At 45.7% G+C, this 26,241-nt stretch overlaps 2 protein-coding genes across 13 annotated transcripts in view; one reads left to right on the forward strand and one right to left on the reverse strand.

The window, feature by feature from the left end:
• Nucleotides 1–11: 11 nt before the first annotated feature.
• The window catches only part of LOC126999553 (uncharacterized), an 88,023-nt gene continuing 61,793 nt past the window's right edge, over nt 12–26,241 (reverse strand). For 2 of the 5 annotated variants that reach the window (XM_050862297.1, XM_050862296.1), the window contains exon 3: nt 12–5,254. In XM_050862297.1, the coding sequence (XP_050718254.1) occupies nt 1,750–4,788 (3,039 nt within the window). In that variant the 5' untranslated portion in view covers nt 4,789–5,254 and the 3' untranslated portion in view covers nt 12–1,749. Of the gene's footprint in view, nt 5,255–5,418; nt 5,699–7,283; nt 7,359–7,447; nt 7,656–26,241 lie in introns of those variants that run through there. The other 3 variants (XM_050862294.1, XM_050862298.1, XM_050862295.1) reach the window with 3 other exon arrangements.
• The window catches only part of LOC126999550 (alpha-1-inhibitor 3-like), a 34,253-nt gene continuing 18,989 nt past the window's right edge, over nt 10,978–26,241 (forward strand). For 7 of the 8 annotated variants that reach the window (XM_050862290.1, XM_050862289.1, XM_050862286.1 and 4 more), the window contains exons 1-14: nt 10,978–11,283; nt 15,761–15,975; nt 16,193–16,431; nt 16,603–16,719; nt 17,238–17,398; nt 17,934–18,027; nt 18,169–18,390; nt 20,664–20,807; nt 20,919–21,152; nt 21,577–21,756; nt 21,899–22,073; nt 22,594–22,743; nt 23,812–23,984; nt 24,470–24,530. In XM_050862290.1, the coding sequence (XP_050718247.1) occupies nt 11,213–11,283; nt 15,761–15,975; nt 16,193–16,431; nt 16,603–16,719; nt 17,238–17,398; nt 17,934–18,027; nt 18,169–18,390; nt 20,664–20,807; nt 20,919–21,152; nt 21,577–21,756; nt 21,899–22,073; nt 22,594–22,743; nt 23,812–23,984; nt 24,470–24,530 (2,236 nt within the window). In that variant the 5' untranslated portion in view covers nt 10,978–11,212. Of the gene's footprint in view, nt 11,284–15,760; nt 15,976–16,192; nt 16,432–16,602; nt 16,720–17,237; nt 17,399–17,933; nt 18,028–18,168; nt 18,391–20,663; nt 20,808–20,918; nt 21,153–21,576; nt 21,757–21,898; nt 22,074–22,593; nt 22,744–23,811; nt 23,985–24,469; nt 24,531–25,271; nt 25,480–26,241 lie in introns of all 8 variants that reach the window. The other variant, XM_050862288.1, reaches the window with a different exon arrangement.

Below are 26,241 nucleotides of genomic sequence, written 5' to 3' on the forward strand. Positions count from 1 at the left end.
AAACATTTGGATTATATTTTTTTTTACTTCAGTCATAGACTAGATGTAAAATGGAACAATCATAAGAAGTCTTTGGTTAATTACTATATATATAATGTTCTACTATATAGTGTGTGTGTGTGTGTGTGTGTGTGGACATACCAACAATGCAAACAATTAACAACATGAGTTGGTAAGAGGGACCTTATCATAGCTCAGGTACCTTTGTACCAATTTTCTACATTTATACATTTACACATTCCCACTTTGCTAATCTCCTGGCCCAAGTGTTCCTGGACACCGTGTCTGTGTTCCTGCCTTGCCCGGCTCACTGACCACCGGTGGCTGGACCAGGGAACAGTGCCAAAGAAAGTTATGAACCATAGAAGCAAAATGCACATCACTGTAACATGAAGTTCAAAATTTCTTAATTTACAAACAGTTCTTTTAAACTTCCATATAGGCCAACAACAAGCCACCCAGTGCTGCATGGACACAGCAAGGAAAACAGCTCCTCTGGGAGGCACACTGAGGGGACCCGTCACTGACCATGGGCCCGGAGGACACTAATCACAGGTCACAGGGAGAAGACAGACATGTCTACAACACCATTGCCAGATGCGTTCTCAGGGAAAGTTCAACGCCTCATTGTGCTCTGATGCTTTGTTCACTGGGTCACAAGAGGGCAGACTAACAACGGTCCCTCCGTGCACACGGGCGGTGACAGTGCTTGAAGCAGCCACACGGGTCATCACAAACGTGTCAAACAAACAGCACACACTATGTACAAACAGGCTGCCACAAACATTACTCTTGAAGCAGCAGAAGCAGTATATTACAGTGATTGATTGTGTAACACCAAGATTGTCTTCAACACAAAGGATTGTTTGAGGATCATAATGTAGACTGAGAATCAGGTTTCACCCCTAAGAGCTAGGGTTTTTAGAGCTAGTAGAGATCAGCGAACTTATGAGGAAACTTGCATTGAGTGTCCGTGTGCTGGTATTATGTCATTGTCATCGCCATGCAAAGGAAGCATTAAGAAAATATCTCCACATCTCTGGCACTACTTCTTGGCCTGTCCTGAACACAGCTTGAAGCACCTCTGGGAAGCAGCATGCCAGGAGGGACAACACAGGAACACAAGTAAAAGTTTCTAATGAATGTCTCCAAGCTATCAATAATTAACAGCCAGAATTCCTGACTCAACACAGCAGCATCATGGTGCTCAACTCTACTTGTTTCAGGTGCCAGACAACTGCAGCCTCCCTTGTTATGAGATCTGTTAGTGTACCCCCAGTTGAGGGTAAACTAAAGCTAGCTGTAAACAGAAGGCTTAGAGATAGGTAACTTACAATTATGCTCACAGAACTCACAGCACTGACTCACTGACAATGTTTAGTGAAGATTTTCCTACTTCCACAAACACTAACGTAGTATTCCTGCTGAGGTAAGGAAGCTTCACAACACAGAGGATAGATAGCTTAGAATGGTGAGATATCGAGTGGGGGGGGGGAGGGCGTGTCTTTAAGTGAGAGAATCGTAACTGTGCTTCTTAGGTATTGCAAAAACCTGGGAACATCACTTTTACCTCGTTTTTTGAGCTTATAGAATACACACAAAAAATTATATATTACACGACAGCTTGGCATCAAGAAAACACTTGTCACACAATGGAACCTGCCACAAACAGCACACACAAAGTCAACCAAAGGAACGGACACACACATGAGCTTGGCGAGGAGGGAAGACACAAACATCAGGAAGCAATCACACGTCGAAGAGCTGAGAATTCCTTGGGAGGGAAGGCAGGGAGTGTACGCTGAGACACACGGACTCCTTGCTGATGGAGGGCGAGTAAGGGGGCGGCGGAACCCTGCAGTGCGTGGGTAGGGGCGAACTGGCAGCGTGAAGCGACCCCGTGGACGACCAAACCCGAATGCCAGAGTCTGCGTCACCATCCTGTTTGCTCGTGAGGTCATATTTCGGGGGGTCAAGTCTCGGCCGCCCCTGATCTCCATCACCCAGCGGCACGTCCGTAAAGGCTCCGTTCTCCACCCCAAGCCCTAATCTACACTCCTCCGTTTCACCCTCGTCGCGTTTGATGAAGTAAATCCCTTTCTGGTCGTCGCCAAGCATGATCGGAGGTCTTGGACGCTGGAACTCGAGCATGTAAACGGTCGCATTCTCATGGTCGCTTTCCTCGGGTAGCACGGCAGGGTTCATAGGCCGGGTGAAGAGAGCGCGAGGTTTGGCTGCTTCCCTACTGAGGTATATCTTGCTGCGGTTTCTATGGCGCCGGCAAACCCATAGCGCCACACTGAGAGCGGCCAGAACCATCACGACAGCACAGCATACGGACAGTGCCACCACCATCGATGGGGTAAGTGCCTGTCCATGGTTCCTTATCACAACCGGAATCTCGTACATCACCGCCTCCTCTGTCTTGTTGGCGCTACCCTTCGCTGTGCTCTCGCTCCTCACGCCAGTCAAGTTCAAGTTCGGGTGCCCGGCTAACCTGACCCCACTTGTGTTGACGTGGTTCTGGTGGATGCTGTACTCGAAGGTGGTTCCGGGTTGCTCTGTGCTGTCCTCATCTTGTTTCTGGGTCTCTGTACTGTCTTCAGAAGGGAGGGACGGAAGCCTCTCGTGGAAATCTGTGCTGTCTTCATTCTGCTTTTCTCTCTCTGTGCTATCTCCATTCTGTATAGGGCTTTCTGTGCTGTTCTCATTCTGGGTTTCTGTGAGGCTTGAGGGAGTGGTTGTGTCTCCATCCCTCACCTCTGGAATGGACGGGTGTGTTTGAGAGAGGCTATCCGATCTACCATGGGAGTCTGAGCCCTCATATGTCCCCTCTGATAACCCATTTAACTGAGGCATTGCAAACTCTTCATTAACTTCTGGTGTTGACATTTCTACATCCTCACTCCCTTGACCATGACCTCGTAGCTCTGTCGATAGGTCACTCAGGTCACCAACAGCACTGGGCCTCACCAACTCCTCATTCAGGGTCAAATTCTGGTGCTCAAGGGTCGCGAACTGGTCATTGTCAACCCAAGTCGTGGTCACCGTCGCGCTTCTTGTGGCCGTGGGGTAAGATGACCCTTCGTAACTGGTTGCCTTGGCTATCTGGCTCGGGTCGAAGGTCACGTCCCGAGCGTCAGCGTTGAGCCCTTCTCTAGTAGTGGTGATGGTCAGGTCAAGGGTGAAGAGGTCGTCCTTGGGGAACTCTGTGGCGTCCACCGATGACTGACCTGTCGGGGATGCTTCAAGGAGAAAGTCGAGACCCCGAGTTGTGATTCTGAGACTGTCCTCCACTGTGTCCTGTGGGGAGGGTGTCGGGGGGAGTGAGGGAGGGGCGGTGGGGGTGTGGATGGAGGGGGTGGGGGAGAGGGAGGGAAGGATGGAGGGGAGGGACGGAAGCCTTTCGTGTAAATCCGTAACCTGTTCATCATCTTGTGGGATCGTCATCAACCAGTCGTCTTCAGGATGTGGGGTCGAGGTCAGCCAGTCCTCAGGTAGACTCGTTAACTGCTCGTCAGGTGATACGGTTGACCACTCGCTGCCTGGATAAACATTAGCTGCACTCTTGTCAAATCCCTCGGTTGAACTTTCCTCGTATGTAACAGTTTGCCATCCTTGAGGTCCATCTCTTCTCAAATCATCCTCGTTGCTTGTCAGTCTAACCTCTGGTGCATTCTCGCTCCTTATTAATCCCTCCTCTATGTCCTTCTCTTCCTCTGGTGTGTCGGTGAGCCAGTCCTCGGTTGCTGGGCTATCCGTCACCCAAACGTCAGATGCAAGGGATGGTATATCTTCTATTATGTCTGTGTTTATTATATTTTCTCCATGGGGTTGTGTTGCTGGGTTTTCTGCTTCATCTGTGTTCCCTCGTGGTCTCTCCGTCACCCACACATCAGGCACAAGGGTTGGTATTTCTTGCTTTTCGTCTGTATTTGTGATTTCTTCAAAGCGCTGCGTTGGTGTGTCTGCCGTTCCCTCTGTGTTCACTAGTAATCTTCCTTCATAGGTCTGTTCTTGTGCTGGGTCTTCGGTTGCTTGAGTGTGGGTTATGACATGGGTGGTTGTGTTATGGGTGTGTGGTGATAATTCTTTTGTTTCCTGTGTGGCGATCATCTCTCCTGTTCCTTGAGTGTGGGTTGTGACATGGGTGGTTGTGTTATGGATATGTGGCGATAATTCTTCTGTTTCTTGTGTGACGATTATCTCTTCTTGTGTTGAGGGGTCTCCTGTTCCTTGAGTGTGGGTTGTGACATGTGTTGTTGTGTTGCTATGGACATGCGGCGATAATTCCTCTGTACCGATCATCTCTTCATGTGTTAACGAATCGTCGTCTTCCATAACAGCTTGGTGCTTCTTGGATTTATGTCTTGGCAACCTCCTGATGTGCACCACGCCGTCCTCACTACCCCAGAGCACGTTACTCCCTCTAGGGCCAACTCTGACACTTCCTGTACTGGGATGTGACACAGAGGGGCTGCCAACACTACCAGACTTCAGCCTTTCTCTGGTGCCCTCATTTAATTCACCGGGACTAGTTGAGGTTATGTTAGTCTTTCCAGGGTGTTCAAATTCCTCTAACACCAACTCACTTTCCGCCACATCATCACCGAGTCTTATGTTTGGTTCGATCACAGTTGGAGTCACTCGGTTAACATTGTCTCCTTCCTCATCTCCACTCCTTGGTTCTGTCACTGGTGGAGTCACTATGCTAATGTTATGTCCTTCCTCTCCACTTCTCCGCCACTCCAGAGCATGGAAAAACAAGGTGGTGTTCTCAGGAGGCATGGCAGGCTGGTTAGTGTAAGGGTCGTAATTCAAAATATTTCATCGCCCAAGTTCACCTATTTGACAAGGCTTTCGTAGGAGCTTGGGGCATTTCCAGGGGTAGTTTTATGACCCAGGAGGTAGTTTGACGCTTCTTCTGTACCGTGAACTTAAAGAAACACTCATTAGAACCCGACTGACCCTCTCTTTGATCTTTAGAAGTAGGTGATGAGAGAACCCTTTGTGTGAAGAACTCCAATGAGAGAATGAATGCAGAATCAGTGACATTTGAGCTTCTGTCCTCCTGAGATCACACCCTGGTGCTCATGCCGCCAGACAGAGAATCAGTGACATTTGTGCGTCCGTCCACATGATCACGGCCTGGTTCTCATGCTGTTCCTTGGGGTGGAGTGGCAGATGGGGGTGTCACGGCCCTGATCCTTCCTCATGGTCTGCTCCAGCGCTGTGTCCCCTGCCAGCCAGCCATCTATAAGGGAAACATGGCACTCAGAACTCACTCTTATGATTGGTTATATTTATCAACTATTCTAAGCAGTTTGTATGTCTTTCCTTCCTATTACGAGTGCTATATGCTTAGGTTATTCATTTAGCCAGTGCTCAAAACTCACTCTTATTGGTGGTCATACTTACTAACTATTCTAAGCAATTTCTAAGTCTTTCCTTCTTATCATCATTGCTACAGCTACTGCTTAGGTTATCCGGATAGCTGTACAGGATGATAAAACTAATTAGTAAAGACTGATGTTCGCTGTATTATCTATCGATGAGGTAAGCCAACAAAGATAGATAATAGTGAATTATTATTGTATTATCTATCTTTGTTGGCTCACCTCAGATAGATAATACAGTGAATTATATTATCTATCTATGAGGTGAGCCAACAAGCAAACAGGTTAAGCCCAGCACCGAGGAGTCTTGACAACATCCCTCCCTCCACTCTGCCCACCTGCCTATTATCTCTGACAGGTGACCACACAGCTTCCTCTCGGGGTTCCCTCAGCGCCTACACAACTTAAACATCCATGCTTACCTAACCCAACCTTCCCCAAGCCCATAGATGTGTACCTCTTTAACTGCTGTCCACCTTGGTTATTTAACAGGAAGATATCTAAGCAGGAAGTCAGATAATGGCTGGCTGAAGCTAAGTGTGCCGCTGATGATACTAAAAACACATTAATCACAACCCTCTTAAAATATTTTGATAATATGGAATTGATTACAGTAAACAGCATGGAAGACTCAATTTCAACACCAGTACTTTCTTATGCCACTGACAGAGAAACCTAATACATATAAAAAAAAGCAACCATGAGGTATGAAAATGAAAAACAAAATATAAAAAAAAACTATAACAAAAATAATCCAGATATGTCCCACACCACACACAGAGAGGCAGATTCAGGTACATTTGACAAGCATTTTACCACCTGGAAAGCACAGACAAACAGAGGAAACCTAACACAAGCAGCAGAGAAAGGAAGGAACACATAGAAGCAGGAAATGACCTCTAGGAACCCAAAACACACTGCCACATCCTACACAGACATCCCTGGACATCCTATAATCCCTAGAGAGTCCCTAAGGTCCAAACACAAGCACCCAAGAAAATGAAGGACAGATACAAGCATAAAACGACCACAAAATGACCACTAGGATCCCAGAACAGACACCGCCATGTCCTACACAGACATCCCTGGACATCCTATAATCCCTAGAGAGTCCCTAGGTCCAAACACAAGCACCCAAAAAAATGAAGGTCAGATACAAGCAGAAAATGACCACTAGGATCCCAGAACAGACACCGCCATATCCTACACAGACATCCCTGGACATCCTATAATCCTTAGAGAGTCCCTAGGTCCAAACACAAGCACCCAAGAAAATAAAGGACAGATACAAGCATAAAACGACCACAAAATGACCACTACCTGGACATCCTATAATCCCTAGAGAGTCCCTAAGTCCAAACACAAGCACCCAAATAAATGAAGGACAGATACAAGCATAAAACGACCACTAGGATCCCAGAACAGACACTGCCACATCCTACACAGACATCCCTGGACATCCTATAATCCCTAGAGTCCCTAGGTCCAAACACAAGCACCCAAGAAAATAAAGGACAGATACAAGCATAAAACGACCACAAAATGACCACTAGGATCTCCAGAAGACACCACCTTATCCTACAGACATCCCTGGACATCCTATAATCCCTAGAGAGTCCCTGAGGTCCAAACACAAGCACATGAGAAAGTGAGGGACAGATACAAGCAGGAACTGACCCCATAGGACCTCTAGGAACCCAGGACACACATTAGCCATATCCTACAGACATAACTTGATATCCTACCATCCCTAGAGAATCCTGTAATCCTAACAAAGGACACCAAAGGATATCAGGGAAACTCACAAGCATAAAATGACCCTAAATGACCACTAGGATACCAGGACAGCCACCAGCCATATCCTACACGCATAACTGGACATCCTACCAATCCTAGAGTATCCTGAAGGTGAGGGAGGCAACAGCACGCCCCTATAGGACTCTTCGCGGCAGGACAGGACCCCCACACACTCCTACGAAGGCTCAAAGCAATTTCAAAACACAATCCTATGCATCCTATGCAGATATCCTTCACTGCTCCGTTTCCCTCACCTCGATTACCGGGAATGCAGGACGCTATAGGACTCTGGGCGGCGCTGTGGGTCTCGTGTAGGACGTCCTGAGGGTTCCTGCAGGGCGTGAAGGAGTGAGGAGGAAGGAAGGAAGGCAGGAAGGAGGAGTTTCACCTGGCGGTCACTTCCTCTCACCTGCCTCAACGGTCCTCACCTGCTACGGGCCGCCTCCTCCTCCTTCCTCCTCCTCCTCCTTCTTCCTCCCTTCTTCCTTCTCTTCCTTTTCCTCTTATCCACCTATATATTTCCACCTATTCCTATTCCTATTCCTCCTTCCTATCTTCCTTCTTCCTTCTCTTCCTTTTCCTCTTATCCACCTATTTCCACCTATTCCTATTCCTATTCCCTCCTTCCTATCCTCCTTCTTCCTTCTCCTCCTATTCCTCCTATCCTCTTCCTATTCCTATTCCTCCTCCTTCTTCCTTCTCTTCCTTTTCCTCTTATCCACCTATTTCCACCTATTCCTAGCCTATTCCTATTCCTCCTCCTTCCTCCCTTCTTCCTTCTCCTATTCCTCCCTTCTTCCTTCTCCTCCTATTCCTATTCCTATTCCTCCTATCCTCCTTCTTCCTTCTCTTCCCTTTCCTCTTATCCACCTATTTCCACCTATTCCTATTCCTATTCCTCCTTCCTATCCTCCTCCTTCCTCCCTTCTTCCTTCTCCTATTCCTCCTATCCTCCTCCTACTCCTATTCTTATCCTCCTCCTTCCTCCCTTCTTCCTTTTCCTCCTATCCTCCTAGTTTCTCCTATTCCTATTCCTATTCCCTCCTTATATACTCCTCCTTCCTCCCTTCTTCCTTCTTCTATTCCTTCTATCCTCCTCCTATTCCTATTCCTCTTCCTTCTTCCTTCTTTTCCTTTTCCTCCTATCCTCCTAGTTTCTCCTATTCCTATTCCTATTCCTCCTCCTTCCTATATATCCTTTTCCTCCTTCCTCGATCCCTTCTTAATTCCTTCTCCTATTCCTCCTTTCCTTCTCCTCCAAATCCTTCCTCCTTCTCCCCTATTCTTCCCCCCTTACCGTTCGTCTCTTTAACTATCTCTAAACCTATCGGCCCTTCAGTTCGCATGTTTGAAAAGCCTATATCGTAATTGCTCTTGCCTCTCCAAAGACTAATTTTTGACACTATAGTGATAAGAGAGAGAGAGAGAGAGAGAGAGAGAGAGAGAGAGAGAGAGAGAGAGAGAGATTAAAATCCTCTCGTAGAAGTTGTGGCAGGGCTTTCCGTGGGCTGTTTTGTGACCCTAGTGATAATATTTGACACGACCTCTGCATCGATCTTCAACGGGGAAATCAACCATGCAAACCCGGTTAATCTCTCTCTCTCTCTCTCTCTCTCTCTCTCTCTCTCTCTCTCTTATAGTAGTAGTAGTAGTAGTAGTAGTAGTTGTGGGAGGAGGAGGATGAGGAGGAGGAGAATGGGTTGTCGCTGTTGTTGTTGTTGTTGTTATTGTTGTTGTTGTTGTTGTTGTTGTTGTTGTTGTTGTTGTTGTTGTTGTTGGCTTCTCAGAGCTACCAGAACGTTCTGACGAATCAAACACATCCTGAATGCAATCACGAGTTCCTCTCACACACACACACACACACACACACACGTGCCTGCATTTCTCTTTTTTTTTTTTTTTTGTCTATTTCATCGACACAGGCTTTTCCTACTTTCTCTGGAAATTCAGAAGAAGAAGAAGGAAATGCTACATGATGATGACGAGAAGAAAAGGAGGAGGAGGAGGAGGAGAACGAATAGGTGACTTGAAAAATGTAATAATGCGTTGAGAACAAGTTGTTAATTATTTACATTATGTCGAACAAGAGTTACATCGATCGACTCTCTCTCTCTCTCTCTCTCTCTCTCTCTCTCTCTCTCTCTCTCTCTCTCTCTCTCTCTCTAGGGATCGACAGGGTCTGGACAGGGTCACACACACACACACACACACACACACACACACACACACAGCACCCTCTGTCTGTTTTTTTTTTTTTTTTTGGGGGGGGAGGGAGGGTGTGTGTGTGTGTGTGCATATATTACTCGATCCGTATGCGCACTATGTAGATTTTAGAACTGTAAACCAGAAAAAAACTCTCTCTCTCTCTCTCTCTCTCTCTCTCTCTCTCTCTCTCTCTCTCTCTCTCTCTCTCTCTCTCTCTCTCTCTCTCTCTCTCTCTATTCCTGGAAGAAATTTCGACACAAGTATTTATAAACAGGAGGAGGAAGAAGAGGAGGAAGAAGAGGAAGATTAAGGGGGGAGAGAGGTGGGCTGTGAAGGTTGCGGGCGGGAAGAAGAAATGAAAGAATAAATGACATTGCAATTTTTTCCTGGTGTAGCAGAGAGAGAGAGAGAGAGAGAGAGAGAGAGAGAGAGAGAGAGAGAGAGAGAGAGAGAGAGAGAGAGAGAGAGAGAGAGAGAGAGAGGCTTACATCCTTCTTAGTTAAGGGAAACTGATTGAAGGAAGTAGGAATGAATGAACGATCAAGGCCCTTAGAAGACACACACACACACACACACACACACACACACACACACACACACACACACACACACACACACACACACACACACACAGACAGACAAGTAAATAATGTGCTAAATAAATAGGGAAGAAATAATACAGAAAATACAGAGAAAAAGAAATAAAGAAAATAAGAAAAAAATGAAAGAAAGAAAGAATTATAAAGAAAGAAAGGAGAAAGAAAGAAGAGAGAGAAAGAATGTATGAATGAAAGACATAACGAAAGAAAGATAGATAGACAGATAGATATAGAGACAGAAAGAAAGAAAAAAATAAAGAAAAAGAAAGAAAGTAATGATGCAGATGAAGAAAGAAAAAAAGAAATTAACATAAAGAAGGAATTAGAAAGAAAAAAAAAGAAAAATATATATGGCCTCAAAAATTAATAAAATGCATTAAGAAAAAATATGATAAAATCCAAAATCCCTTTTCCCAGAGTGCATTAAAAGGTAAACCACATGTATTAAAACCATCATGACAAAAGGTAAACTGATGGCTTAAGGGACGTCTCGCCACCTGTCTGAAGGGAGGGAATGCGAGGGATCGAGAAGACGCCCACGCCTATACATGCTGGACAGTGTAAACAAACAACACGATTCGAATGCAGGGAAAAGTAAACAGAAACACGATCACACACACACACACACACACACACACACACACACATGGAAATCCCAACAGTTAAGCATGTGCGTCAAAGTCTAGGAACAAATTTGCAGAGGAGGAGGAGGAGGAGGAGGAAGAGGAGGAGGAGAGAGAGAAGGTTTAGAATTACAAGGAACCATCTTTTGCTTTACCGCGAATCCCGAATCTCTTCCGTTTCCTTCGCACAAGTTACTCAATTTCTTTTGCTAACTACGTAACGCAAGAACGAGCATTCGGTAAGCAAAAGAACGAAAGGAAAACGAAGCCAATAGTGCACAGAGAACGTCATTTTAAGCGATGGAGGTTGGCGAAGGGTGGCAGTTCAGAATGAGGGATGTTGGTGATGGCAGCGGGCGTGGGAGCAGCAGCATCACCTCAGCGCACGACATCGCCTCTCCCTTCACTCGCAACGGAGCGGCCCGGCGTAGCGCACACCGTCAACGGCTGTGTCTGCGATAGGGCGTGTGTGTGTGTGTGTGATACTGCGTGCGTGTTTCCCGCAGGTGTAGAGTTCTTCATCCCCCTCTGATTCTTTAACTGTCACCTGCTCTTGGCTTTCTTTCCTTCCCATTTTTCTGCTTCCGTGGCCATGGGAAGGTGTGCCGCGGGACGCCTTCTTGGGCCCGCGACGATTGCGGTGCTGGCGGCCTGCTGTCTGGGGTGAGTGATACTGCTCTTTTTACTTTATTATTCATTTTTATTTTATTTTACAGGAAGGGAGGCAGCTCAAAGACAAAACAACAACAACAAAAGCAGAAAAAAATAAAGGTCAAAAGAGGTCAATTTCGGGTGAGAGGTGATATTGTTGTTGTTGTTGTTGTTGTTGTTGTTGTTTGATAGCTGACTTTTTTTCTTGTTTCCTTATATATAAATAGTGTCGGTATCGTAATTATTGTACGTTATCGTGCACGTCATTGGGAGATATACGTGTATATATATATATATATATATATATATATATATATATATATATATATATATATATATATATATATATATATATATATATATATATATATATATATATATATATATATATATATATATATATATATATATATATATATATATATATATATATATATATATATATATATATATATATATATATATATATATATATAGAGGAAATACAGATGAAGGAAGATTGTTCCAGAGTTTACCAGCGTGAGGGATGAAAGAGTGAAGATGCTGGTTAACTCTTGCATAAGGGTTGGCAGTTAGCAAGTTCAGAAGAGCAGTCAGCGTGAAATATCGATAGAAGATAGAGAGGCAACATTGCGGCGGAATTTAAGAGGTAGAAGACTATCAGTATGAGGAGGAGAGCTGATGAGACGAAGAGCCTTTTTCCACTTTGTTATATATATATATATATATATATATATATATATATATATATATATATATATATATATATATATATATATATATATATATATATATATATACTATCATTACTATTGTCATCCGTAAATTTTACCCGTGCAATACTTCACCAAACACAAAACAAAATCATCAAATCAAAAATAGAACACGAACCTTAATTTAAATACAAGTGAGGGGAGGTCTACCAACTGGTCTCCTTCCTTCTACCTCCAATCTCTCCAAAACTCCCAGCACTGTATCCTCCCCTGCTCTCTTCACATGTCCAAACCATCGGAGTCTTTCCCTTCTGAGCACTGTTTCCAGGTCCTCTACTCCACATCTGTTAGCTACATCTGCACTGGACACCCTGTCTTGCCACCTGATCCCCGCCATATACCTCAGCATTCTGCGATCACTTGCTCTCAATACCTCCCTCAATTTTCTAGTTGGAGCCCATGTGTCTGCTCCACACAGCATCACTGATCCAATACACGCCGGGGGTATACAAATAAGGTGCCCGATAAACAACTACGTACACCAGAACAACTAACGAACCTACACCATACAACTGTGCCCTCCTACTGTCTTTCCTTTTCCCCCACCTGTGCCTTCGCCACTAACCCACTTCCTCTTCTTACTGTACCCTTACTTAAAAAAGGGGGGGGGGGGGGAGGAACCACAAGTATACGAGGAAGAGGAAGTGAGGCGAGGGAAAGGGCAGAGCTATGATAAGTTCAGAGGAAGGGAAGGAAATGAGGGAAAGGGAGGGAAAGGGAGGAAGGTCGTATAGGACGTAGAGGGGAGAATCAAGGAACGGTAGGAAAAGGAAAAGGAAGGAAGGGAAAGGGGAGAGAGAGAGAGAGAGAGAGAGTCTGACATCACCGAGAGAGGGAATTAAGGGAGAGGAAAGGGAGAGAGGCCAGGAGAGGGATGTCTGGGCGAGGTCAAAAGAAACACACAAAAATTATCAGTGTTTAAAATAAGACTTATGGTGATGTCAAGCCGGATATTACCACTTGAGAGAGAGAGAGAGAGAGAGAGAGAGAGAGAGAGAGAGAGAGAGAGAGAGGGGTCATGCTTAAACGTTATTATAATCAGGATCTCCACCTTTCATACAACAGTTATTATTTTTATTATTATTATTATTATTATTATTATTATTATTATTATTATTATTATTATTAGCTAAAGGTTTTTTTTTCTCGTTTACTCATTTCTTATTCTTTTTCTTTTTCATTTTTTTTTTCATCCCTTCAGTCAGTCACTTCACGTCTTTCATCAGTTCTAGGGTCAATGCGACGGAGATGAGCACTGAGGTAACGCGTAGCCATATGGAAGTGCCTCCAGACTTAAATTTTATCCGCTTTCCTTCCTTCCTCGATTCTGACATCACATCACAAGCGGTTTTTTTTCTTTTTCTATTCAGTTTAGTTTTTTTAAGGCATTCATTCATTAGTTTAAAGGTCAAGGCGACGGAGATAGGCACCGAGGTCACGAGCAGCTACGTATATAGTGTATGTGGCCTTAACTTTACTATATCTATTCGCTATCATTCCGTCAAATTATCGTTTAGTCCAATCATTGCAAATAAGGTCTGTTTGGGCGGTAGATTTCGCGGGTGCTTTCCTCCCCTCTGCCCTGCCACTCAGGTCGTTTTTTTTTTCGTTTTTTTTACAACAAAGGAGACGGGTAAAAGGCAACAAAATGTGCAAAAAAAAAATAAATAAATAAATAAAGCCTGCTACTCGCCGCTCCCACAATAGACAGAAAATAAAGAGTAGCCAAAAGAGAGGTCAATTTCGGGTGACTGATTGATTGATTGATAGTTTATTGTTGCAAGCAAAACAACAAAGGAGAAGGGAGGAGCATGCCATCCCAACCCCCAGGCAGTACAGAGTGTGATTATACAACTAAGGATACATGTGTAAGTAGCACCAGGAAACTAAAAAGATACAATGGTAGGGGACAAGAGTGGAGAGGTGTCTTGATACACTCTTATAAGACACTTTCGTTTCTCACATAATCTATTTCTAAAGGTCAAAAAGGGGATCGATCGGGTCTAATGTTTTTTTTTTAGGTTCATGGTACAGAAAAAGGGTTAAACTACCCCCAGGGCCATAAAACTACCCTTGAAAATGACCCATACTCCTACGAAAGCCATGATGTGAACTCGGGCGCCGAAATGTTTAGTAATGCAGCCCTGAGTCAGTCCCAACACCTATCCCTTCCTCTCATATGTTGCCTATAGCTAACACACGAGAGGGAAAAATAGGTGTTGGGACTGTGTGGCAGAGCAGAGGGGAGGGAGACAAGGACCCGCGACATCCACCGCCCAAACGGACTATTTGAAATGGCTGGACTCTATGGTATTATTGGTTTTTCCTTCCAAAGTTTATTTCATTTTAATTTAATGATACTTTGGTAAAAATATATCACTAGTAATTTTATCTTTTTACGTTTCTTTTTCTTTTTCTTCACTTATTTCTTTCCTTTTTTTTGTTGAGAGAGAGAGAGAGAGAGAGAGAGAGAGAGAGAGAGAGAGAGAGAGAGAGAGAGTGTAGGAGAGGGAGGATGTTTTGTGTCGAAGGAAATCCCTGGAGGTAAGGAGTGACTTGTAGGAGGAGGAGGAGGAGGAGGAGGAGGAGGAGGTGGAGGGGAAGGAGAAGGAGGAGGAGGAGGAGGAGGAGGGGAAGGAGGAGGAGGAGGAGGAGGAAGACAAGGGATTGGTTGTAACTTGGCTTGGCAACTCACTAATAGTCTGTGTGTGTATGTGTGTGTGTGTGTGTGTGTGTGTGTGTGTTTGGCCGTGAAGATATATTAAATGCAAAGAGGCATTAAAAAATACAAGAAGAAAAATATGAAGAGCAATAACAAGAAGAACTAGAACAGAATAACAAATAATAATAATAATAATAATAATAATAATAATAATAATAATAATAATAATAATAATAATAATAATAATAATAATAATAACAACAACAACAACAAGTAAAGGAGCAAATGCAATACGTCTTGACATAATAATAAATAAGGAAATAAAAAAAGTTTAATCGGTCTGTATAAAAAAAATGTAAATAAAAAGTTAAATATTTACTGTGTGTGTGTGTGTGTGTGTGTGTGTGCTCAGCAACAGCCTCTATTTGGTATACAGGACAGGAGAGAGAGAGAGAGAGAGAGAGAGAGAGAGAGAGAGAGAGAGAGAGAGAGAGAGAGAGAGAGAGAGAGAGAGAGAGAGAGAGAGAGAGAGAGAGGAGGAGGAGGAGGAGGAGGAGGAGAAAGGAGAGAAGAAAGAGGAGGAAGAAAAGAAAAGTTATTTAATTCTGAGTATCAAAAAAAAAATCAACTGTTATGTTACACTATATTTTGCTTTCCCGCGCATCGATCCTTTTCCAGTGTGACAAAGATGAGCACCGAAGCCACGCGCATCTATAGAGTACGCCATTCCATCCCCCTTACTTCCCTTCCCTTGTATACCTATTCTTCCTCAGTGCTACGGACATGAGCTCTGAGGCCTCGCGCAGCTATGGCAAGGAAAGGAGAGGAGAAAAGAGAACGGAAAGTAGTGAAAAGGAAGAAGGGAAAGGAAAGGCCTGAGGAGAGGACAGCAAGTGAGGAGGCATGTTCTAACCTCCCTTCCCTTCCCTTCCCTTCCCTTCGCTTTCCTTACAGCAGAGAAAAGAGAGAGGAAAAGAGAAAGGAAAGGACTGAGGAAAGGAGTGCACGTGGGGAGTCATCTTCTAACCCCCCTTCCCTTCTCTTCCCTTCGCAGAGGTTACATCATCACCACCCCACGGAAATGGCCCTCGGGGGAGAGAGTGCAGGTGTGTCTGTTTAGTGTGGACGGCGTGGCGGTGGCGAAGGAGGGGCCGGCGGCGGAGGAGGGGACGCCCGAGCGGGGGGTGGATGGCAGAGTGACGGTGAAGGTGAAGCCAAACTTTGGGGAGGAAGACCTTGTGCCCAACCAGGTCATCTCCTTGCCCCCAGGTGAGTGGTGGTAGTAGTAGTAGTAGTAGTAGTAGTGTTTCTTATAGTACTAATGTTTCTTGTTCATAATGATTTCAAAGCAGTATATAAATGTTTCAAGTTCCTCTACAACAGTGTCGTTAAATTATCAGAAACTCCTGTCTTTATTTATTTGCCCTGTCTATCGCAGCAGCCGTGAATACTCCTCACTAAGTCCAGTCCCTTCTGCCCCCCTCAGGCAAGACAGAGGTGTGCCAGACAGTCGCCGTGCCCCAAGTGGACAGCACCCGAGGCAAACTGGAGATCCACGGTAACCTGGGCGGCAAGGCGGTGAGCCACAGCGAGACGCTCCTCTTCGCCACCACCGCCTCCAAGACCTTCGTGCAGACCGATAAGTTCCTGTACATGCCGGGCCAGAAGGTGCAGTTCAGGGTCCTCACCATCACGGGACCCTACCTCAAAGTCTTCACCGGCGTTGTGAGTCTGTCTGTCTGTCTCTCTTTTTGTCTGTAATTCACATTTTTAAACGTATCGGGCTCCCATTGTGACTATTTTCCAAACCACCGTGACACCAACACAACCGATTAGCTACCACATCTCACTGCACTGTTCAACCACCACTAATCCACCGTCTCCACCGCCACCCAGTACCCGGCCATGTGGATCGAGTCTCCCGCCGGCAGCCGCATCGCCCAGTGGATTGACGTGGACGCCTCAGCCGGTCTCGTCCACCAAGAATTCCAGCTGATTTCCGAGCCCGACGAGGTAAGGCGTATGGAGAGACAGATATGATTGATACATAGATACAGACAGACAGACAGACAGACAGAGAGAGAGAGAGAGAGAGAGAGAGAGAGAGAGAGAGAGAGAGAGAGAGAGAGAGACCTGACCTGACCTACTTTAACCAAATCTTAGCCAAATGTGACCTAGTCTAATCTAACCTGACCTAACTTACTATGACTTAACTAACCTGACCTAACCTACTGTAAGCTAATCTAATCTAACCTGACCCGACCTAACGTAGTATAACCTAATCTAACCTAACCCTTCCTGACCTAATGTAACCTCACTACCCTACCTAACCTGACCTGACCTAACCTACTGTAACTTAATCTAACCTATCCCTTCCTGACCTAATGTAACCTCTCCTCATCTTACCTAACCTGACCTTATCTAGCCTACCCTAACCCGACCTCACCTCGCCTAGCCTAATCTTACCTAACTTACCAGAACCTGATTTAACCTAACTTTTCCTGACCTCACCTCACGTCATATCACCTCAGGGAACGTACAAGATCCACGTGGAGTCGCCGGTGGGAGGCAGTAAGGAGGTGAAGTCGTTCAAGGTGGAGGAGTTCGTGCTGCCCCGCTTCGAGGTGACAGTGGAGGCCCCGCCTTACATCCTGGGCTCCGACAAACGTTTATCCTACAAGGTCTGCGCCACGTAAGTCCCCGAAGGCTGCCTATGCTGTTTTAATGGAGGGAAAAGGGAACAATGGAGGGAGGGAGAGGGAGAGGAAGGAAGGGAAGGGAAAGAAGAGAGGGAAAGGAAGGCAGGGAGAAGATAAAGAGGGAAAGGAAGACAAAGATAAAAACAGAGGGAAAGGAAGACAGGGGTAAGAGGAAGAGGGAGAGGAAGACAGGGGTAAGAAGAAGAGGGAAAGGAAGGCAAGGGTAAAAAAAAAAGGGAAAGAAAAGCGTGAAGAAGAAAATAATGATAACAATAGTAATAATGATGATAATAATAATAATAATAATAATAATAATAATAATAATAATAATAATAATAATAATAATAATAATAATAATAATAATAATAATAATAATAATAATAATAATAATAATAATAAAAATGATGCTGTTCATGTTTACTATTTCTGCGGTATCTTTCCCTCTGTTAGCACTATCTTAAGGTGCCTTGTTCTGTGACGGTCTCCCTCTGTTCCTCCGCCGTGTTAATACTGTTCATGACTTGTCAGGTACACGTATGGTCAGCCGGTGAAGGGGAACGTGACCTTCCTCCTGACGGCGAAGGAGTGGGGGAATGAGAACACCGCGCTTTTGAGGGAGGAGGTGAGCAAGGAGGAGAGGAGGAGGAGGAGGATGCAGAGGAGGAAGGAGAGGAAGGAGAGGAGGTGGTGGGGGCAGAAGAGGAGGAGGAAGCAAGTCGCAGCTAAACTTACTCCCCGTCCCTTCGCTTCCCTTGACGCACAGATCAACGGCTGCCACGTGCTGGACATCGACGAGACTGTGATCAAGCTGAGCAGAAATAGGTTCCAGGCCAATACCTTTGGGGTGACGGCGACGGTGACGGAGGCGGGCACGGGGCAGCAGGCCAAGGGGGAGAGCACCATGGACGTGCAGCGGACGGCGAGGAAGTTTGAACACGTCGCCAAGGAAGTCTACGTCAAGCCAAACCTGCCCTTCACGGGAGAGGTGAGTGGGGCAGGGGAAGAGCAGGAGGATTTACATAGATTTACATAGAAAATCAGACCACACAGACCCCATGGTCCAGACTAGGTGGTCTGTCCTTAAACCTAAGTGATTCTATATTAATCAGATGGCTCCAAAACGTTGCAATTCAACTCTAGTTAATATTAAGTTGAAGGAAGTGACGGTCGAGCTTGTTTTTGAAGGAGTCAATCGTGTTACACTGGACCACTGACGGTGGGAGCTTATTCCATTCTCGCACTACAACGTTGGTGAAGAAATATTTGGGTGCAGTCTGAATTTACTTGTCTACATTTGAGTTTTACGCCATTGTTCCTCGTACGCAAAGTGTCATCGATCATAAACAATATTGATCTGTCTACATTCGTGAAACCATTAAGTATTTTAAAACATTCGATCAGTTTTCCTCGGAGGCGACGTTTCTCAAGAGAGAACATGTTAAGGGTGGAAAGCCTTTCTTCGTAAGATTTGTTGCGCAAGGAAGGGATCATTTTTGTTGCCCGACGCTGAACTCCTTCTAATTTAGCAATGTCCTTTGCATGGTGGGGAGACCAAAACTGTACCGCATATTCCATGTGGAGTCTGACTAAACTATTGTAGAGTGGAAGTATTACATCTTTATTCTTGAATAAAAAGTTTCTTTTAATGAAGCCCAACATTCTGTTCGCTTTATTTGCTGCATCGATGCATTGCTGTGAGAATTTGAGGTTTGACGCGATTTTGACCCCCAAGTCCTTAACGCATTGAACGCTTTTGAGTTTAACGCCGCGCAATTCGTAATCGAACGTTCCAACTTGAAGGACCTGGCACTTGTCTACGTTAAAGGGCATCTCCCATCTATCCGACCAAGCTGAAATTTTGTGCAAATCCTCTTGGAGGCTTTACCTGTCTTCGTCAGTGAAAACCGAGTTACCAATCTTTGTGTCGTCTGCAAATTTACTAATGCGATTATTGAGTCCAACATCCACATCGTTGATGTAAATAATGAAGAGCACTGGGCCAAGAACCGACCCCTGAGGGACGCCACTAGTGACCGGCCCCCACTCTGAGTTAAATCCGTCAATCACCACTCTTTGTTGTCTGTTGCTCAACCAATTCGCGATCCATTGGTGTCCTTGACCGTCAATACCTATTTGCTTTAATTTATAAAGTAATTTATGATGTGGGACTTTATCAAACGCTTTCTGAAAATCAAGATAGACTACGTCCAATGATTTGGTTACGTCATAAACTGTGAAGAGGTCGTTATATACGTGTACATACACGTACACGTAAAAGGTCAATAGGTTTGATAGGCAGGATCTTTTGTTACGGAAGCCATGTTGTGAGTCCCCAATTAATGAGTGGCTTTCAAGGTAACTCACAATTTTGTCTCTAATTATGCTCTCAAGTAGCTTACCTACAACCGAAGTTAGACTAATGGGCCTGTAATTACCTGGTAATTTTTTGTTTTCTTTTTTTAAAAATCGGTGTCACGTTAGCCTTTTTCCAATCCGAAGGGACGATTCCTTGTCGCAAGGATATATTGAATACGGTTGTGAGGGAGGAGAGTATTTCGCTCTTTGTTTCTTTGAGCAGTGTAGGATATACTTTGTCAGGTCCAGGACTTTTATTTGTTTTAAGTGATTGGAGGGCTTTAAGGACTTCATCGGTTGTTCAAAGTTAGGCAATGCATGCTCGAGATTTACATTAGTACTGGTGTTGGTGGTAGTGGTGGGAGGACTGTTAGTATTAAACACCGAGGAAAAGTAATTGTTTAATAGGTTTGCAACGTGTTGGCTGCCAGTCACTAGTGCACCGTCGCTGTTTGTTAAGGGTTCAATTCCACTTCTGATCGCCTTTCTGTTGTTTATGTAACTGAAGAAGGATTTCGGATTGGAGGAGGAGGAGGAGGAGGAAGATAAATGTATTTGGTGCTAGAAAGAGGAGGAAATGAAAGAGGAGAAGGAGGAAGAAAAGGAAAATGAGGAGGAGAGGAGTAGCCTTTTAAGACTATTGAGTTCGGTTGACATTATCTTTACACTACTACTACTACTATTACTACTACTACTACTGATTTGAATGCAATGTGGTCGGCGAAAATACACCTCTTAGGACAGAGCAGGGCGGCGGCGTGTGATAGACAGCATCATATTTTGTCCATAAATAAGCAGTCAGTGTCTCGAAATTAGTAGGCTTCCCTCTCTTCAATATTGCCCGCGCGCCCTTTCCTTCGTCAATCTCCAAGACTCATCCTCCGCCTCCTCTGCCACACACAGTTCGAGGTAAAGCTTCCCAGCAGCCTTCCCGCGGCGCACGAGAGAGTACAAATATGCCACGGTGACACCTGCAAGAACTTCACCACGGACAGCAGAGGACGCGTGAAGTACGTCTTCCCTGCATACGAGGAGTTCATGATCAGGGTGAGTGTGTGTGTGTGTGTGTGTGTGTGTGTGTGTGTGTCCTTCACCTACAAGATCTACAATACAACCCTTTCTTTCACTCCTCCATCCCTTTATCCTTTCCTTCGCCAGATCAAGTCCCTGGATCACCCCAGGATCGAAAACCCGAGCTCCAGCTATCAGCCCATCATGTTCAAGTCCGATTCCACACACTCGGTCAAGCGGTACTACTCCCCCTCCGGCTCTGGGCTCGTCATACAAGCTCCCGAGGTACAGCTGAGATGCGAGACGGGAGAGAGCCAGAATATCTCGGTGCCCGTCTTGTACGCAGCCACCGAGGGGACAAAGGCTAACTTCACGATACAGGTTTGTTGTAGATGAAACAGTTCAAGGGTAAAAAAAAAGAAGAAAACAATAATGGGAAAAAAAACCGCTGTTGTGAAGAATAAATAACTCCCGCTAGGAAATATTTAACTACTACTGAAAAACTTAATAACTACTGATTGGTGTGTTTGATAGAGAGGTTTTGTGTTGCAGTAGAAGAATAAGTTAGATAATTTTGGTAGAAGACGTGTGTGTGTGTGTGTGTGTGTGTGTGTGTTGGTTTTGAAATAGTTAGTTTTTCTTCTTCAGCTTCAGAAACTCCATTATATATTTCATCTCAGAGTTTCGACAGAATGATGCAATCTCTCTCTCTCTCTCTCTCTCTCTCTCTCTCTCTCTCTCTCTCTCTCTCTCTCTCTCTCTCTCTCTCTCTCTCTCTCTCTCTCTCTCTCTCATCCTCCCCCAGCTGGTGTCACGCGGGCAGATCCAGTACACACACACCCTGGAGCACACCTTCACCCAGTCTGCCTTGCCCATCAACACCGCCCTTCTCCTCAAGCCAATGCCCCCCCCGGCTGAGGGCATCGTGATGGGGGTCGTCAACCTCCCCCTCACTGTTCCCCTCACCTCCTCCCCGACTGCCAAGGTGAGTAAGGGGTCACGTATGCGTTTATTACCGTTTAAATTCATAGCTCCTTGTAAGAGATAAATATCAGGCAGAGTAAGTCCCGGACAGGGGAACAAACTTACGCACGTGTGCGTGTGCGTGCGCGTGTCTTTGTCTGCAGGTGTTGGTTTGGTACACGCGCGAGGACGGCGAGGTGGTGTCTGACTTCCAGGAGATTGACCTCAAGAAATGCCTCACCAACCTCGTCAGCCTGAAGTGGTCGGCTGCTCGCGCCGGGCCTGGAGACACCGTGGACCTTGCTATGACCGCGGAGCCGCAGTCCCTCTGCAGTCTGGGTGAGTGTGACCAAGATCAAACATATCGGGCTCCTATTACGACTGGTTCCCAAGACCACTGAGAAGATTAACCGGGTTTCCATGGGTGGTGATTTTCCCGTTCAAGGTACAAAGGGCGTGTACAACTATCTCTAGAATCACAAAACAATCCATGAAAACCACAGTTACCTCCACGAGGGGCTTTTCCAACACGTGAACCGGATTTTCATGGGTGGTGGTTTTCCCGTTCAAGGTGCAGAAGTCGTGTATACAACTATCCGTAGAATCACAAAAGAGTCCTTGAAAACCTCAGCACCTTCCACGAGCGGCTGTTCAAGCAGGCGGGATGAGGTGCCAATACATTTAAGGCTCAAGACTGCGACCTCCACACCGAAAAATGATCTGCCGGGTGGCTTTGTATTTTGAGAGATTTTTCAGCTCTTTTCCACATCACTTCCTTCAGTTCTCGGCTATATTTTCAGTTGTTTATTATTTCCTCTTCGTCAACTCCTCCCACATGTTCTCTCTCTCACACTGGCAGGCGTTGTGGACAAGAGCGTTGAACTCCTCTCGTCCAAGGAAGGAGCGTCATCCACTCTGGAGGAGGTGTTCACGGTGGTTAAGCTGGCGGGTGTTAAGCCCAACGAGAACTCCCAGATTGACAACGATGAGTACTGCTCGAAGAATAGACGTGAGTATGATGGTTAGGAGCTGCTCAAACTCACTGATGGCTGGGTAGGTTGTGGTGGCGGTGGTGGTAGTAATGATGATGGTGGACCGTGGTGGTGGTAGTGGTGAAGATTGTAATAGCTAAGTGGTGGTGGTGGCGGCGATGAAGATTATATTATTATTATTATTATTATTATTATTAGTAGTAGTAGTAGTAGTAGTAGTAGTAGTATTTTTTGTTTTACATCAAAGGTCGCAGCTCAAGGGCAACAAAAAGAGTACAAAAAAAAAAGCCCGCTACTTGCCGCTCCCACAACAGAAAACAGTATAGAGTAGCCAAAAGAGAGGTCAATTTCGGGTGGAGAGGTGTCTTGATACACTCTTCTTGAAAGAGGTCAAGTCATAGGCAGGAGGAAATACAGACGAAGGAAGGCTGTTCCAGAGTTTACCAATGAAGGGGACGAAAGAATGAAGATGCTGGTTAACTCTTGCGTAAGGGGTTTGGATAGTATAGGGATGAGCATGAGTAGAAAGTCGTGTGCAGCGGGGCCGAGGGAGGGGGGGAAGCATGCAGTTAGCAAGTTCAGAAGAGCGGTCAGCATGAAAATATCAATAGACGATAGAAAGAGAGGCAACATGGCGGCGGAATTTAAGAGGTAGAAGAGAGGGCATAGAAAACATCATTTTGAAGAATCTTAATAACAGGCATAAAGGAATCAGAGGAGGGATGAGTAGGAAGAATATGTCCAGAGTGGAGTTTTTAGAGAAAGTTTGAGAGAAGAGTTCAGCCTTAGAGATAGATAAGACGGCAGTGCTGCCGTCAGGACTAAGGAGAGGAGGGAAAAATGAAGAAGTGAAGTTGGAGGAGATAGTTTTGGCTAGATGCCAGTAGTGTTGGCAGACATAATAGTACGTACTCATATGGCAACTACCACGATTACCATTACTACTATTACTACTACTACTACTACTACTACTACCACCACTACCATATCCTATACCACAAAATATTCCTAACATCTAATTCCAAAACTCTCTCTCTCTCTCTCTCTCTCTCTCTCTCTCTCTCTCTCTCTCTCTCTCCAAACAGCTGAAAGCGAGCCTCCTACCCCCTTCCCCCGCCCCCCCTTCCCCCCCGGCCCCCCCGGCATACCCCGACCGGTGCCCTTCGCTGCTGAGGAGCCTCTGAGACTGGCCAAAAGGTCGATCTGGAGGCCTGGCAGGTATCTGACGAACCATGTGGACGCCATTAAAATGTTCGAGGTGAGTGCAACAAGGCTCTTCGTCTCGTCAACTTTTGCCCTCCTCTTGCTGACAATCTTCTTCCTCTTCGTCTCGTCAACTCATCAACTCGCCTCCTCGTACTGACAGTCTTCTACCCCTTCATCTTGCCATCTCCCCTCCTCTTACTGACAGTCTTCCACCTCTTCCTCTCGTCAATTGTTCTCTTACTGACAGTCTTCTACCCCTTCATCTCGTCACCTCCCCTCCTCTTACTGACAGTCTCCTACCTCTTAAATACCGCCCCTGATGTTGCCACTCTTTCTATCTTCTATCGATATTTTCTGGGTGACTGGTCTTCTGAACTTGCTAACTGCATTAAAAACAAGCAAACGAGCGCCGTGGTGAGTGTGTGTGTGTGGGGGGGGGTGGGTGGGAGGTTGATATAGATAAATAGATATATAGACAGATAGACAGATAAATAGTGAGAAAGTACTATATAACAATAATCTTTTTTCCCCCAACAGGAATCTGATTTGTTCGTCTTCACGGATCTGAAGGTTGAGACGAGGCCGTGCACCTACGAGAGTGAGTGTTACATTGCCTGTTCACTTGTGCCCTTGTTGGTTGGGCGGACTTGATGAAGGGACTGGTGTGGGACGTGTGTGTGGTGTCCCTTCCTCCGTCCTTCCTACTTAAATTAAGTCTCTCAGAAGGGTTGGAAAAGGATTCTAAGTAAGTCTCTCTCTCTCCCGTGTGTGTGTGTGTGTGTGTGTGTGTGTGTGTGTGTGTGTGTGTGTGTGTGTGTGTGTGTGTGTGTGTGTGTGTGTGTGTGTGTGTGTGTGTGTGTGTGTGTGTGTGTGAGTAATTCACCTCTTGGTCTGCTGCGGGTCTCTCTCGAGACAACCAGCCGTTCCCCTACGGAAGAGCACAGAGCTCATAGTACCGATCTTTGGGAAGGACTGAGACCACTCACACACAACACACCGCGATAACGAGGTCACAACTCCTCGCCTTACGTCGCGTACCTACTCACTGCTAGGTGAATAGGGGTTCACCTGGCCGGGGAATCGAACCCCGGTCCTTCTGGTTGTGAGGCAGACGCTTTATCCACTGAGCTATCGGGCCGTGTGTGTGTGTGTGTGTGTGTGTGTGTGTGTGTGAGAGAGAGAGAGAGAGAGAGAGAGAGAGAGAGAGAGAGAGAGAGAGAGAGAGAGAGAGAGAGAGAGAGAGAGAGGTGGGGGTGAGGTATGGTGAAGGAGAGCCACCACACAACCATACCACCAACAGTTATATGACTTTTTCCCCTTCTATGGCGCCACCTTACAGCCTTCCACCTGTATCTACCCGGTTCAGCTGGGCCGATCACAACACTACTGCCCAGGCCGAGCTTCTTTCCCACCACTAGCACCACACCAGCGACCTTCGTATCCACCACCATACCACCGATCTCCCAAGCCACGACACAGGAGCAAGCGGAGTCCTTCACACGCTCCTACTTCCCGGAAACGTGGCTCTGGGACCTTTTGCCTCTCGCGTTAGTTTCCAGACCAAGTGGCGCCTTAGTCTCGGTCCGGTGGATGTCCTTTTCTCTGTTCACAAATTCCCGCATTCTCAGACCTCTTCGGCTCTCACAACAACTGCTTCCAATGCCCACAAAGGTGTTGGCTCGGGTTTTCATGAGTGTTTTTTTTCACCTTCATGGTGCAGAAGCCTTGTCAAAGTATTCCCAGGCTCACAAAACTACCCATGAAAATACTAACACAACCTCAACCAAAGCCTTTTTTTCACGTTCATGGTGCAGAAGCCTCGTCAGAAATTATCACTAGGTTCATGAAACGACCCATGGATATACCCACAACAACCTCTATGAAAGATTTTGAAATGTGAGTGTGTGAGACACGAAATGTTTGAAAATGTGGGCGTAACTTCGAAGATAAGCCCCTCCCCCTTCCCCAATCAGCACATCTCATTGGCTAGTTCCAAAGGAAGCAACTCCTCCTTTTTAAACCAAGGATCATGTGATTGGTGAATGCTAAGAATGGGGACATCTTATTGTTGGCTGTTGGCTGCCGTGGGTGGGGCTTAACTTCGATGTTACCGTGAACAGAGCAAGTAATTGGGTCCTTTGGTGCCTCGATTTTGGGGTAGCTGGAATATGGTATCACTTTAGAAACTTCACTTTTTTTCGGTCCTACCGGTTCTCTAGCTCTCAGGGTTCCGATCTTCTCTAGTATGGTGGCTGGAATAGGGTTCCCCTGTAGTAAATCTGTCGGTAGTGTGAACCCCCTCCTTGGTA

This window comes from Eriocheir sinensis, chromosome 16 (assembly GCF_024679095.1).
Source record: "Eriocheir sinensis breed Jianghai 21 chromosome 16, ASM2467909v1, whole genome shotgun sequence".
In the NCBI taxonomy this organism is placed as follows: Eukaryota; Metazoa; Arthropoda; class Malacostraca; order Decapoda; family Varunidae; genus Eriocheir; species Eriocheir sinensis.